The following is a 13304-nucleotide window of genomic DNA, read 5'->3' on the forward strand; positions in this document are numbered from 1 at the left end:
AAGACTCTGGGCTGGCTTTGTGACTTGCTTCGGCCAATAAGATGAGGGGAAAGTGATGATGTTCAGTGGGGTCCACTCTCTCCCAGACCCCTGCCTCAGTCAAGAGGAAAAGCCAGGGCTGACCTGCCGGAGGTATAAGAGGCTCGGTGGAGCAGAGCAGCCAGCCTCGCCCACGCCCACACTCGAGCTTACTACACACACATTTGTGAGCCCCTCCCAGATTAGCCTAAACCAGCCCAGCCCAGAGCAAAAGAACCCCAGCCAATCTGTAGATGTGGCAGCAAAAATAAATGTTCAGTGTTTTATGCCACTGAATTTATGCATTATTGTGGCAATAGACAACTGGCCACATTTGTTTTAAACATTTTGTTATTAAATATAACACAAATGCAAAAAAACTGTGTAAAACAACTTACATAACAATATAAGGAAATAAGGCAAATATCCCTGTAACCGCCACCCATATCAGAAGCCAGAAGCTTCCTGTATCCCTCGGCACGCCCCCTCCCAAACACGACGTCCCCTTACGTCAGGTCACCATCATGCTGATGTCTATGGTAATCTTCATTACTTTTATACTATTATCACCCAAATGCGTATTTCTAACATTAGTTTTTTTTATCTTTTAAGTCTCTTTTCATTTACAGGCTTCTCCTTCCTTGATAAATATTTGTTTTATACAACTTTGAGATAATTTAGACCATAAAATTCACCTATTTTAAGTGTACAGCTCTGAGATTTTTAGTAAACTGACCAAGTTGTATACCATCACAATCATTTAGAATATTTCCACCACGCCACTAAGATACCTGCTGCCCATTTTCAGTTCATTTCCAATCCCTCCCCCAGACCCAGGCAACCACTCATCTACTGTCTCTATAGATTTGCCTCTTCCGGACATCTCATATAAATGGAATGATACAATGTGACTAACACCTTTCCCTTAGCATGTTTTCATGGTTCATCCATGTGGTAGTAAGTACAGTACTTTGTTCCTTTTTATGGCTCAATAAAATTCTACTGTAGGGATAGGCCATATTGTTTATCCATTCACCAGTTGAGGACCACTTGGGTTGTTTCCACATTCCGGCTATCTTGAATAATACTATGAATATTTGCATGCAAGTTTTTATATGTACATATTTTTTTTTTCTCTGGGGTAGAGACCTAGAAGTAGAGGTGCTGGGTTATATGGTATCAGTTTAATTTTTAAAGAAATTGCCAACCTGTTTTCCAAAAGTGCTCCACCATTTTACATTCCACCAACAGTCCTCACTTTTCCATGTCCTTGCTGACACTTGCTGTCTGTCACTGTGGTTGTAGTCATTCCAGCGGGGAGGAAGTGGAATGGTAATTACTTCTTCAAGAAACCACTCATAGAATCTCCATAGTCTGGATTTTGCTCATGCCCATGGTGTTATGTAACGTGTCCTTGTGTCCCCTGATTTTCTGGGGAGCTACAACAAATTGCCAATATCCGAAATCTTAATCTGAGCAGATCTCAGTGCAGCTCCCTTAGGAACAAGACAGGAAATCAGACGGCTATTCTATGTGCTACTGGTGAGAAAGGACAAGTTGTTACCTGGAGATGTCACAGGGGACCTCCCCGAGGTTTTCCCAAACAGTAATATGTATACATGAGAAAACTTTTAAAATAGAACAAAGGTGCACACAAAGAAAAAGCAATCTCCATAGGAATTCTTATACACCACGGTGGCAGCGTGGCCTGAGGAGCAATCTGCCAATATCCGGTGAAACTGCCAGCAATGTCCTATAACCAAGCACTGGCCCTCCAGGGTACACATCTGTGGCAGACTCTGTTCTGTTCAAAATATTCGCTGTCCCTCCCTCACAGAGAACTTACTTTTCAGCCTCACAGTCACCAGGCTTGGCCATGGGACTTGCTTCAGCTGATGAAATGTGAGCAGAAGTGTTTAAGAGCCTCAGCACATGGTTCACTATTCTCTTTCCCTCTCCTATAGTGCGGGACGATGTACCAGATAGAGGCTGTTAGCCTCAGCCCTGGAGGGAGAACGTGGAGCAGCCCCAACGCCAAATACAAAGCACACAGCCTCATCAGTCAGAGCTGATCAAAATAAGAGCCTTTATAGATGTCTCTGAAGAGATGGCAAGAGAAAAAATAAGATATAAATAACCATTATGTACAACTTCCAACTGCAAAATTCTCCCAGCCACCCTTCCAGCTTGAACTCCAACGTGTCTGACGCAGAGACTGGGCATCGCCAAGTAAATACAAAAATATTCAAGCTCTGTCTCCAGCGCTGATGGAGAAGGAGCAGGTCAGGCCTAAAAACGAAATGAGTAGGAGGCATTAGCTCGGGCTGCCCCTCCACCTCCTCTCCCTTTCCCCAGTGAGGGGACATCGGTAGAGAAGGTCTGGCTGAGGCTCCCCGCTGTGACCTCTTGAAGCCCACAGGTCCTCCAAAGAGAAGGCAGCAAGTAGCTCAAAGAGACAGCAAGAGGAATGCAGATAGAATCAAATTGAGTCAGAACAGAAAGGTGGGTTATGGACTTTCCAAAGGCTCTACCCTCCTCCTTTTACAGGTATGGGTAAAGGAGGGACACAGGCAAAACAAGGGGCTGCCCAGCGTGCACGACAAGCGCAAAGGCGGTAGAGGGGCATAGCTACCTCCCGAGCATAGATCGAAGAAGCTGATATAACGTAAATCTCGCGAGAGTCTCCATCTTCAGGACGACTCCAATCTGCAGATGGGCTGCGGAAGAAAAAATAAGATCTAGGCTCTTTAAATTCTCAGATCTTGCATTTCCCACCCACCAAAGCCAACTAGGGAAACTGTGAAACGACCCAATCAGAAAAGGACTGGTGCAAGGATGGGACACTCACGAAGGCCCATGGAGGAATCAGGCCAACTGCACCACGGAGACTGACGCAAGCGGACAAGAGAAACAAGGCATACATCTGTGGCCCAGCCCCTCACCTCAGGCCATCCCCGGAACCCTCCTGCGTCCTCAGGTTGTTGAGTGCATCAGGGAGCGCGTGGACCGATGGCTCCGGGGTCCCTGCCAGCAAGCGGGACCCAGTATCCGGGCCAGGGCCACGGCGTCGCATGTGGACCATCAAGAGCGCTGCGCCAGCCACGCCCGCGGCCACCAACAGTCCCAAAGCCGGTGGCAAAAGGAAGCGCTGTGGGTCCCCCTGCCTCAGGCCCGGCGGTGGTGCGGGCAGTGCGCCTGCGCCGTCGTCCGCGCCGTCGGGGCGGACGGGGAACTCACAGCGCGCGCCCATGTAGCCGGGCGCGCAGGCGCAAACGAGGCCGGAGAAGTGGGCGTAGCAGCGTCCGCCGTGGGCGCAGGGCCGCGCGGCGCACGGATCCGCACGCTCGCGACAGTCGCGGCCGCCGAAGCCCAGCGCGCAGGAGCAGCGGCGCGCGCCGCCGCCGCCCTCCAGGCACGTGCCGCCGTTGGCGCAGGCGCGGCCGGCGCAGTCGTCCAGGTCGTGTTCGCAGCGCGGCCCAGCGAAGCCGACGCGGCAGCGGCAGCGCAGGGCGTGGCCCAGGTCCAGGCAGATTCCGCCTGCGGGGGAAGGGGCGTCGGGGGCGGGCCGGCTTCCTCCGCCCCGCCCGCGCCTCTCTCAGCTCTGCAGGCCCTTTCCTCTGATACCCCTGGCGTATCTGATACCCCTGGTCTAGCTCCGTCTAACTCCAGGGCACCTCTGGGTGTGCGCCTGCGCTGGGATTAACCCAGCCTCACCTCTTTGACTCTCTGGGTCTCTCTTTTTTTCTCTCGGCTTCAACCATACTTAAATAGCTAACAGGTTCAGAATGACAGGTTTGAACCACGTGGCCTTTGCTCATGCCTTCTCCCTTTTCCCTTCTTTTCTCCCATTCTTTTCACCTTTTCTCTAACCGAGCTCAGCCTCAGGCCTCTGCTCAGTCGACCCTTCTCCAGGAAGCCCTCCTGGACTCTTCCCGCATCCCAGCACTGCGCTCCCCCATCACAACTCTGACCACTCTGGGTCCTGAGGACAACTCTGTCTCCCTCTCTAGGCTGGGACCCTCATGAGGGCGGGACCCTAATACCACTCAGCCCAGAATGAACACTCAGTGAATGTTTTGGTGAGAGTTAGTACTATTATAAGAAGGCACCGAGCCCTTTACATTCATAGTTAATCTTTTATCGCCTATATCAGATAAGGTCTCCCCACTGCTCAGAACCCTGCTGTCCTTCATCTTCATTAGAGTAAAGCCAAAATCCTCCCCATGGTCCATGAAGTCCCACAAGATATGTCCCGGTCACCCCGTGACCTTTCTCACCACGTCCTCCTCACTACTGCTCTGACCACACTGGCTTCCCTGTGACCCTCAACACACCAGGCACAATCCTACCTCAGGATTTTTGCACTTGCTCTTCCCTCTGCCTGGAACACACTCTTCCCCCAGATGCCTACATTGCTCCCTCCCTCCCTCCCTCCACCGAGGTCTTTCCTAACCACTCTAGCTAAAATGTCAAGCTGCCCTCCCCCGCATACACACTCCACATCCTCCTTCTGGCTTCATTTTTCTCCTTAGCTTTGATCGCCATCTAACCGCCCACAGAATTTACTTCTTTATCTTGTTTATTGTCTGTCTGCCCCATCAGCTCTGTGAGGGCAAGGGTTTGGGTCTGTTTCATTCCCTGCTGTATCCCTAGAACGAACTGTGGTACACAATAGATGCTCAATCAATATTTACGAGACAGGAATATCACCTCGCCCATTTTACAGAAGAACAAACTGAAGCTGGGCAGAGAGGAAGGGTCACTTCCCCAGGTCACAGGGCCAAAGGAGGCAAAGCCAGGATTCCCACCCGGGGCTGTCTGAGCCAAGCCCTGCTCTTGCTCACCGACCACGTAGGGACCCTCCTCACCCCCACCCCTGACCAGTCTGGCCTCCCCATCTCACCATTCCGGCATGGCTGCAGACTGCACCGGTCCACCCTCTTCTCACAGTTGGAGCCTTGGAAACCGGGCGGGCAGTGGCAGATGTAGGCAGAATCAGGGTCTGCGCCTCCCACACATAAGCCGCCATTGAAGCAAGGTCCATCTGCACATGTCACCCCGCTCACCTCACACCGCAACCCATAGAACCCACGGGGGCAGGTGCATTCAAAGGACCCCAGTGTCTCCTGGGCAGAGGCAAGAGGATTTCAGATTGGAGGGTCTCCTTGGAGCAAAATCCCATTTCCCTCCTCAGTCCTGACCATGGAGGGCTGCTCCTTGTCGGGTCCCACCACCCAGTGTGCAGGGGCCTCACCTGGGAAGTCCTGCCGAGACGACCCCTCACTCGCTCTGTTTCTGGGTCTGCCCATCCAACCCACAGGGAGAAGGTTGTGGAGGCCCAGAGCCAGCCCATTCTCACCTCTACTCCTTTGCCTGTATGGTCTGCCCTCCCCGATTCTGTCCACATAGCCAAATCCTACTTTGAGGCCCCAGCTCTGAGCCCTCCCCTTAACTTGAACCCTGAGTATATCGCCCTGTCCCATGCTGACAGTGTCCAGGTGGCCCACTCTGGGCTCTACATCATCGCTGTACACACCAGGCTCACTCCCACAGCCACATCTTTGCTTGCCCAGACCATTCACCTTGTCTGTCCTCTCCAGTCACCAACCCCCAGCCAAATCAGATGTCAGAAGCCCCAGCCCTGGGTCCATCTCCAGGAAGCCCTCTCTGATGCTACCCATCCCAAATCCCCAACCCACCACCCACTACCTTGAGCCCTGAGTTGTTCTCTATCCCACAGGAGGGCAGTTTGAGGCCCCACAGGACGCATCATTCCCACACCACTCCTTGGGGTGCCACCCACTGGGTCTGCTCTCTCCAATCTCAGGCCCATCACCCAATCCTACTTCAAAGCCCCAGATGCAGGCTGGACTCCTCCACGAAGCCTCTGACAGCTACCCCCGCCCTTCCCAGGCTGTTGTGTCCTGGAAACCCCAGTTGGGGGGCGGTGGGAACTCCCAGGGTAAAGCACTGATCAGAATGAGGTGGGAAGGGGTGGTACTGACACTACAGCTGCCCCCATTGGCACACGGGTTCCCATCACAGGGCCCAGGACCGGGTACGAGGCATCTAGTGGTGGCAGAGGATGGGCCCCGGGGGCTGAGACAGCTGCTGGTGGAGACAGGAACCGTGCAGAGGGGCCCAGTCCAGCCTTCCAGACATCGACATTCATCAGGCTGCTCACAGAAGCCGTGCTCTGCGCTGCAGCCAGCTCGACAAGCCGCTGTCGGGATGGAGAAGCAGAGGGAACGAGGAATGCTGATAAGGGCAGAGTCAGGAGGACAGGAAGCGGAGAAGTTTCTGAGGCTTTCTGTGCACCACCTTGTTTCATCCTTGGGACAGTCAGCCCTCTGGGCCAGATGGCATTGCAACCCTCAGTTTACAGACAGGGAAACTGAGGTCCAGTGAGGCGGGGTGACTTGTCCAGCCAGGAAGTGGAGGAATGAGGATTTGAACCCAAGCCATTAGGCTTCAGAGTCCGTGCTTATGGAAGGAGAAGGGAGTGGGGCCTTGCAGATCTGAGCTTGGAGAGGGGGAGAATGAGGGAAGGGCATCGGGGACTGGGGAGGAACACCTGGCCTCTCAGAGGAGATGGGAAGGCACTGGATTAGCCTAGGTCTGGGAGGGTCGGGACAAGCCTGGGAATCCTAGAGACTGCAGAGGGGCTGAGAATTTGGGGAAGGGTCTGAGAGTACCCAGGATGGAGGTCCGGTCCAGAGCTTTAGAAAGCAATGGGGTCTGGCCTGCGTTTGCAGGGAGCGAGGATGAATGATCCCTTGGTGGGGGTGGGGAGGACTGCAATGAGTTCCCAAAGCCCCTGGATGCCGGTAGGGCAGGGACATTAGAAGAATTAGCATTAGAAGAGCTTTGGGGCCATAGCATCTGAAAGGGCTTGTGGATCGGGGCAGGAAGTGGGGAGTACAAGCATAAGAAATGAGTGTGGGGTTTCTATTTGGGGCGACAAGAGCGCTGGGAAGAGGGAAGGGGGCTGGAGTACCCAGGAAGGGCTGGAGAAAAGTCTAGGGGCCTCAGTGCTCCTGAAGCTGGTAGCTGGGTCGTGGGAGAGAGCTGAGAATTGTGAGTGGAGCTGGAGCGGGGCCTGGGGTATGAGGGCAGAGGCCAATGGCTTTCTCTAGTTTCCTGGAGGGAGGGTGTCTGGGGAACCTGGGGAGGGTTCTCTGGTTTTCAGTTCCCTAAAGAGAGTAACCAGGTTGCGTTAGGGGTCGGGGGACCGTGAGTGGAGCGAAAGAAGGGCCGGGGATGGGGTGGGACTGAATGCAGGACTCACACGACGCCTTGCACTCCTCTTCCACGGGGGCGCAGGGGCGCAGTTCTGGCCCGCACCGCGAGGGGGCGCTGTGCGAGCGGCAGAGGCGCGCGCACGCGGCCCCGACGGCGGGCGGCTCGCAGCGCGCGCGGTAGGAGAAGCGCAGCTCCCAGGCACCTGGGCGCTGAACTTCCCGGGCCCAGGGGCCCCCTGCCGCCAGGCGGCGCCGGCCCGCCACACGCGCCAGCAGGCTCCAGGTGGGTCCTGCGGAGAGAAGAGCCGCGCTGAGTCGGGCCGGCCGGACCACGGCCGCGGTAGAGGCGGAGCACGCCGGCTTGCACTCTCTCCGCCTCCCCTAGCGAAGCCAAGATACCTTTCGAGCCTTGAGAATGGCAGTTACCCCTTAGCTAAGCTGTAAACTCCCCTAATGCGCCCCGGGACCTTTGATGTCGCGATCCCATCTAGTACCCAACGACCATCACGATGATCACAATTCTCCCATAGAAGCCGAAATACCCCCAATGTTTTGCCCCAGAATCTATGCACATCAGTGATGAGATCTCTAACGCCCTGTGACATTTGATATCTCAGTAAGGCAAAGGGACAATAGTAGGTCTTTTGAAGTGAGGTCATAATACTCCCAAATTATGCCTCAGGACTTTTACATATCAAAATAGAGACAGAGACCCCAATTACTGGATCATAAATTACCCTATTGCCTGAGGCCTTGGGATACCAGGAGGGTGGCAGTTTCCCCCCAGGAAAGCTGTCATACCCCAATACTGTGCTACAGCTTTCTATATCAAAATGATAGAACCCCTAATGTGGGCCTTACATGGCACCAAAGTCCCCTCGAATTAAGGACAAGATTACCCCACATTCCTTCTGAATCCTTTGCTCAATATTCTCTCTGGTGAAGCTGTAACAACATCCCATAGAGCTCTCTGGGACCTCTATAAGGACACGGTGACAAAGCTTTGCATACAAGACCCATATCGTACCCTGGGTTTTCAAAATCAAATGGTGACACAGCAAGACTGTCACTGTGAGATGCTATATCCTGCTCTGGTGGCTTTGGCTCCAAGACAGTAAGAACCTCCTCCGTTTGCCTCGGGACCATGGACAGGACAAGACAGGACAGGACATTTCTGTATTGACATGCCAAGAGCCCTGGAGTTGTCAACACCCAGCACCCCTCTCCAGGAGCTGTGATGACATCATGGGTCCAACAATCCTGTGGATGCCCCACCCCACAGACAGCCCCATGTCACTCTCCTGGACCTCATATCGGGCCCCAGCTCCCTGGAGCCCCCACACTACACTGCAGTCCCAAGACTGGAAACACTCACCTCGGATCTGCTCTCCTAACTCCTCTTTCCAGGTTTCGATGATGAGAGAGAATGTGCCCTGGTTGGTGGAGAAAGTGGGGGAGGAGAATGGAAGACAGTGGTCAGGGCCGGTACTCGATGAAGGCCAGAGTTCAGGATTGATGACCATTCCAGGGACCAGGCAGGCAAGGGACAGTTAGTTCCCAGAGGGGCTGGCCCAGGGAAGGAATGACAGTTTGGGCTTTCTCTATTGAGCACTACGTGGTAAGCATTATACTCAAGGTAACCTGTCGAATCCCTCAAAATCGCCCCTTGTGGGTTACTGAGATGACCCCAGATGAGGAAACTGAGACTAGGAAAGGGAAAGTCCCTTGCCCAAAGGGACAAGGGTCTAGAATTCAAATACAGCTCTGTTCACCTCTGATTTGGGATTTGTGGGATGGGAGATAGGATTTTGGAGGGGAAAGAGTCATGGATACTCTTTCAGGCCCCAATTGGAAGATCTGAAAAGGAGTAAGGTGAGAGAAGACTGGGGGGGTCCCCAAGACAGGGTGTGGAGAGTCCCTAAGTGCAAGGAGATTTGGGGATAAAGGATCTCAGTATTTAGGAATCCCCAAGGAACAGAGAAAGGCTTCTGTGAATTTATAATTTCCAGAGGATGAGTTGGGGGTTCCAGGAATTTGGAGTCCCAACAATGCAGGGCTGGGGTCAGAACTTTTGGGATCCCTAGAGGGCAAGTTGGAGTCAGAAAATTTGGGGTTCCCAGTGGGTAGGGTTTATGAGTCTGAGAATGTTTTTTTTTTTCCAGGTGAAAAAGTTACCCGTCTGGGAATTTGGGATGGAGGGGCAGAGTTGGTGTCTTGGAGCTGGAGGTCAGAAAGGGGTCAAGGTTCGAGTAAGGCCCCAGCACCCGCGGAGTGCCCCGGGGCTCGGGCTGGGTCTCTCACCGGCCAGGCGTCCCGGAAGGGCACGCGCATGAGGCCATCAGGCAGTGGCGGGTCAGGTGCCGGCGCCCGGGACTGCTCCTGGTAGACTGGTCCACGCGCACTCAGTGCTGCGCCTAGGGCGCACGGGGACTCGGCGCCCCCTTCGGAGACCCCTGGCTTCAGGCAGAGCCTGAAGAAGAGGCGGCAGGGGCCCCCAGCGCTGCAGGGGGACTGCGGGGTTCCCAGGCTGGGTCCTGGCCCGAAAGAGTGGATCTGCAGCTCGAAGACACCAGCCGGTCGTGCCTGGGGCAGAAGGGGTACCGGGTGAGGGGACTGCGGGGACGCAGGCATCTCATCCGCCGAGACTCATCCCCAAGAACCCTGGGGCGCACCCCCTCCCATCCATCCCTTTCCACTCCACTCTGACCTGGGGAAGGAAAAAGAGTGCCAGAATCACCGTTGGGGACAGGAGTTGGAGCATCCGCGGGGCGACCATGGCCTTTTAGAGGTCTGGGGAGCCGGCTCGCAGCTGCTGACTCCAAAGTCTTATATCTAAGGGGATGGCTCCACCCCCTCAGGCAGCCACCTGGCTCCAGGGGACCCTAGGGGAGGAGGTCGAGAGGAAGGGGAGCAGGCTGGAGAAACTATGAGATTGTGTCACAGGCACAGGCAATGCAGTGTGTATGATATTGTGTGCAGTTGTGGGCACGACTGTGTGTGGCTAAGGATGAGGTGAGGTTAGGGAGTAAATCTGTGAGTTGATGTTAAAATTCTGTGTGTGGTGTGAGCAAGAGCTACGGGAGAGTGTACATGACTTTGTGATCGTCTAGGTGAGATTACGTGGCTCCATGTGTGCCTCAAATTGTATATGCAACCTTAACAACCCGTTTGGAAATAATTCTAAGATGTGGGTGTGTGTGTGTGTGCGCGCGCGCACCTGCATTAAGAGAATGGAGGTGTGTGTGACTTCATGACTGTGTGACTTGAGGATGTGTGCCTGTGCGCATTCTTCTCTGTGCATGTGTAAGAGTGTATGTGAGATCCTGGACCACCGTGTGTAGTCCTGTAAACCTGTGACTTTGTGGTCTGTGCAGGTGCCTCTAAGTGGCCTGGTATGTTGGGGGAGAATGAGGGTCTGCACAAGGTTATGAATGAGGGTGTGTGTGTGTGAAGACTGGGTATAGCTGTGTGTGAAAATGAAGACCCAAGGTTCTTTGTGGACTTGTTTCCCACCCCAAGACAAAGCTACCCTCCCAAAACTGCATCATGGATGCACCAGACGCCAGGGTGAGGAGCCCCCCCACCTCCGAGGGGGCTCCCAGCTGTATGTAAATGCTGCCATCTGCCGGGCGGCGGCGCCCCTCCCCCTTTGGGCTGCAGCTGGGCTGCCCATTTGGCCTCCGGAAGGTGTGAGGGGCAAATGGGCAGGAAATTCCGTCTTTACATATCCAGGGCTGGCTCCCTCACTCCAGGATGAATGGGGGGGTACTCCAGGCCCTTCAGAAGCCCCTTAGTATTCCAGGACCACAGCAAGGAAAGCCAGCAAGGAGCAGATGTTCAGGCCCTCTGGTCATAATCACTCACTCTATGCCAAGTGCCGAGTAAAGCCTTTCGGATGGACTAAACTCTTTTTGTTTCACCCCAAAATAAAAATTTTAATACTTAGAGGCTAATAATTATAGGGGAAATACAGGATATATATACATATATATAACCATTTTTTTTGTTAGTGAAGTAGATCAATAAAGCATAGCCCAGCAGAGCCAGGCATACAGTAAGTACTTAGTAATTTTTCATGAAAGAACTCCATCGAGAGAGTTTTCTCTTAACCCTGAGGAGTCACAGGTTTGAGCAGACGGCCATGGTCAAATTGTGCAGAACACCCGAGGCTCCTCTGCACAGGTCTTCCCTCTACACGTGTCCTCTCCACTCCCTTCTCTGTTTGTTCTTACCATTCAGACGACTCCTGTGGGAAGCCCTCCCCCAACACTCCAAGCAGGTCAGCACCTTCTCTGAGCTCCCCCGTGATCCCCTTATCCCAGCCCTGACTACTTTGGTCTACCGGGTCTAAACACAAATCTGACCATGTCTGTCTACTGCAGACTCTCCCATGGCTCCCCAGTGCCTTTTAAATACACATCAAGATATTAAGGCTGACATTTAAGGCCCTTTTCTCACATCCCCCCTATTTAAACAGGTTCTGTGGCCCCAAAGCGTAGAGCCAAATCTCATTGACCAGTTACATACAGGGAGGCAAATGAGGCCCTGTATTGGGTAGGTGGAGTGAGCTTCCCATCACAGGAGGCATTCGAATGGAACTTGGACAACCATTAGACAGACTAGCTGTGGGAGAAGGGAAATTCCTGCCCCGGATAATAACGGGAGGGCAACAGATTCCAGGTCTGACATCTCAAAAATCTTTAAGATTGTGAAAATAGCCAGCCTTTACCGAAGGCTCGTGCCAGGCACGATGGGATTTCACGTGAATTCTCATGTCTGTGTGTGAAGGACGTTCAGGGATTTCTAAGCCTCTTTTTGGCTCTTCAGGACTTTCTCTTATGTGCTGACCTTAGAGTCCACAGAAAGCCATGCTGAGATGACAGGTGAGCAAAGACCTAAAGGTGAGGAGGGAGGAAGCCACATGGATCCTGGGATACAAAACCATTCACGGCAGAGAGAAGAGCATGCAGACTCCGAGGTGACCATGCCGGGCACACGCAGACACATGGCTTTCCGCATTTCATTCTGGTCTCAGCTCAAACACACCCTCCCAAGAATCCTTCCCTGACTGTTCCAGCCCATGTAACACAGCACCTCAAGTCCCTGAACCACTCCATCTCCTGACCATACTTTTTCTTTATTCATTTATTACCCCGAGAACTATGTGACCATTGTCTCCTTTATGAGAACTTCTGCTCCATCGGGTCGGAGTTTCTTATGTGATCTGTTCACTGATACACCCTGGTGCCTAGGAGATTATCAATGAATGAGGGAGGTCTATTACTAACCTCTTATGACAAAACTGAAGAATTTGAGACCTTGACCAGGGACAAGGCTTTCGAGTGGTGTGTGATCTGGGAATTCAGACCCTGTTGAGATTTGCCTTGATGTGTGCCCAGTCCTGCATGGTGCCAAGACACAGCCCTAGCACATTTTAGGAAGACATCGTAGGTCATGTTGCCCAAGCAGTGCCTCAGAGGCCACTTGTGTGAAGGTCAAACCCTCTCCTCCCCTCCGGCCTCCAGCAGGCCTGGCCTAACAGCACCATTCCTGAGCCAGCCCCGAGGTGGGGGCAGAGGCCTGAGGGAACCCCTTGGGCACTGAGCCTTCCTCCCCGTGGGCCACTCTTGACCACTGCGAGATAGGGGCCAATGGACACACTTCCTCCTTCCACGCCCTGTGGGTAGGCAGATCTGAGCCACATTTCAAAGGCTCCTCAGAAGGTTCCATGGGGCTGTGTCAGCCATGTGCTAGGCAAGCACACATCGTGACGACTCCCTCTCCTCGGAATCACACTGCCCAAACATCAGCCTTGGTCTCCACCTTTGCTTTCAATTAAGACCGTCTCCAATTCTCAAAGCTACATGCAAAAATAAAAAACGCAGGCCCCTCCCTCCCTCAATGCTGCAGAGGTCCTCAAGCTAGGGAATTCTAAAGACATCTGGAAACTGTCCCCTGCACTGCAGACAGCACACCTCAGGGTTGACGGGTGGGGGTATAAATCTTAATTCTGCTTTGTAGACGTCTGTCTTTATATAAATCTAG

At 53.4% G+C, this 13304-nt stretch overlaps 1 protein-coding gene across 1 annotated transcript; it reads right to left on the bottom strand.

Moving 5' to 3' along the window:
* Positions 1-2049: 2049 nt before the first annotated feature.
* DLL3 (delta like canonical Notch ligand 3) lies at positions 2050-13157 on the bottom strand. Its single transcript, XM_039854253.1, has 9 exons — positions 9967-13157; positions 9561-9842; positions 8635-8692; positions 7307-7549; positions 6024-6241; positions 4922-5144; positions 2961-3555; positions 2651-2735; positions 2050-2307 (listed from the first exon to the last, which is right to left on the bottom strand). The coding sequence occupies exons 1-9, from the start codon at positions 10033-10035 to the stop codon at positions 2302-2304; spliced, it is 1779 nt and encodes a 592-aa protein (XP_039710187.1). The 5' UTR covers positions 10036-13157; the 3' UTR covers positions 2050-2301.
* Between the last annotated feature and the right edge of the window lie 147 nt (positions 13158-13304).

Source organism: Pteropus medius, unplaced genomic scaffold, assembly GCF_902729225.1.
Source record: "Pteropus medius unplaced genomic scaffold, Ma_sr-lr_union100, whole genome shotgun sequence".
NCBI lineage: Eukaryota > Metazoa > Chordata > Mammalia > Chiroptera > Pteropodidae > Pteropus > Pteropus medius.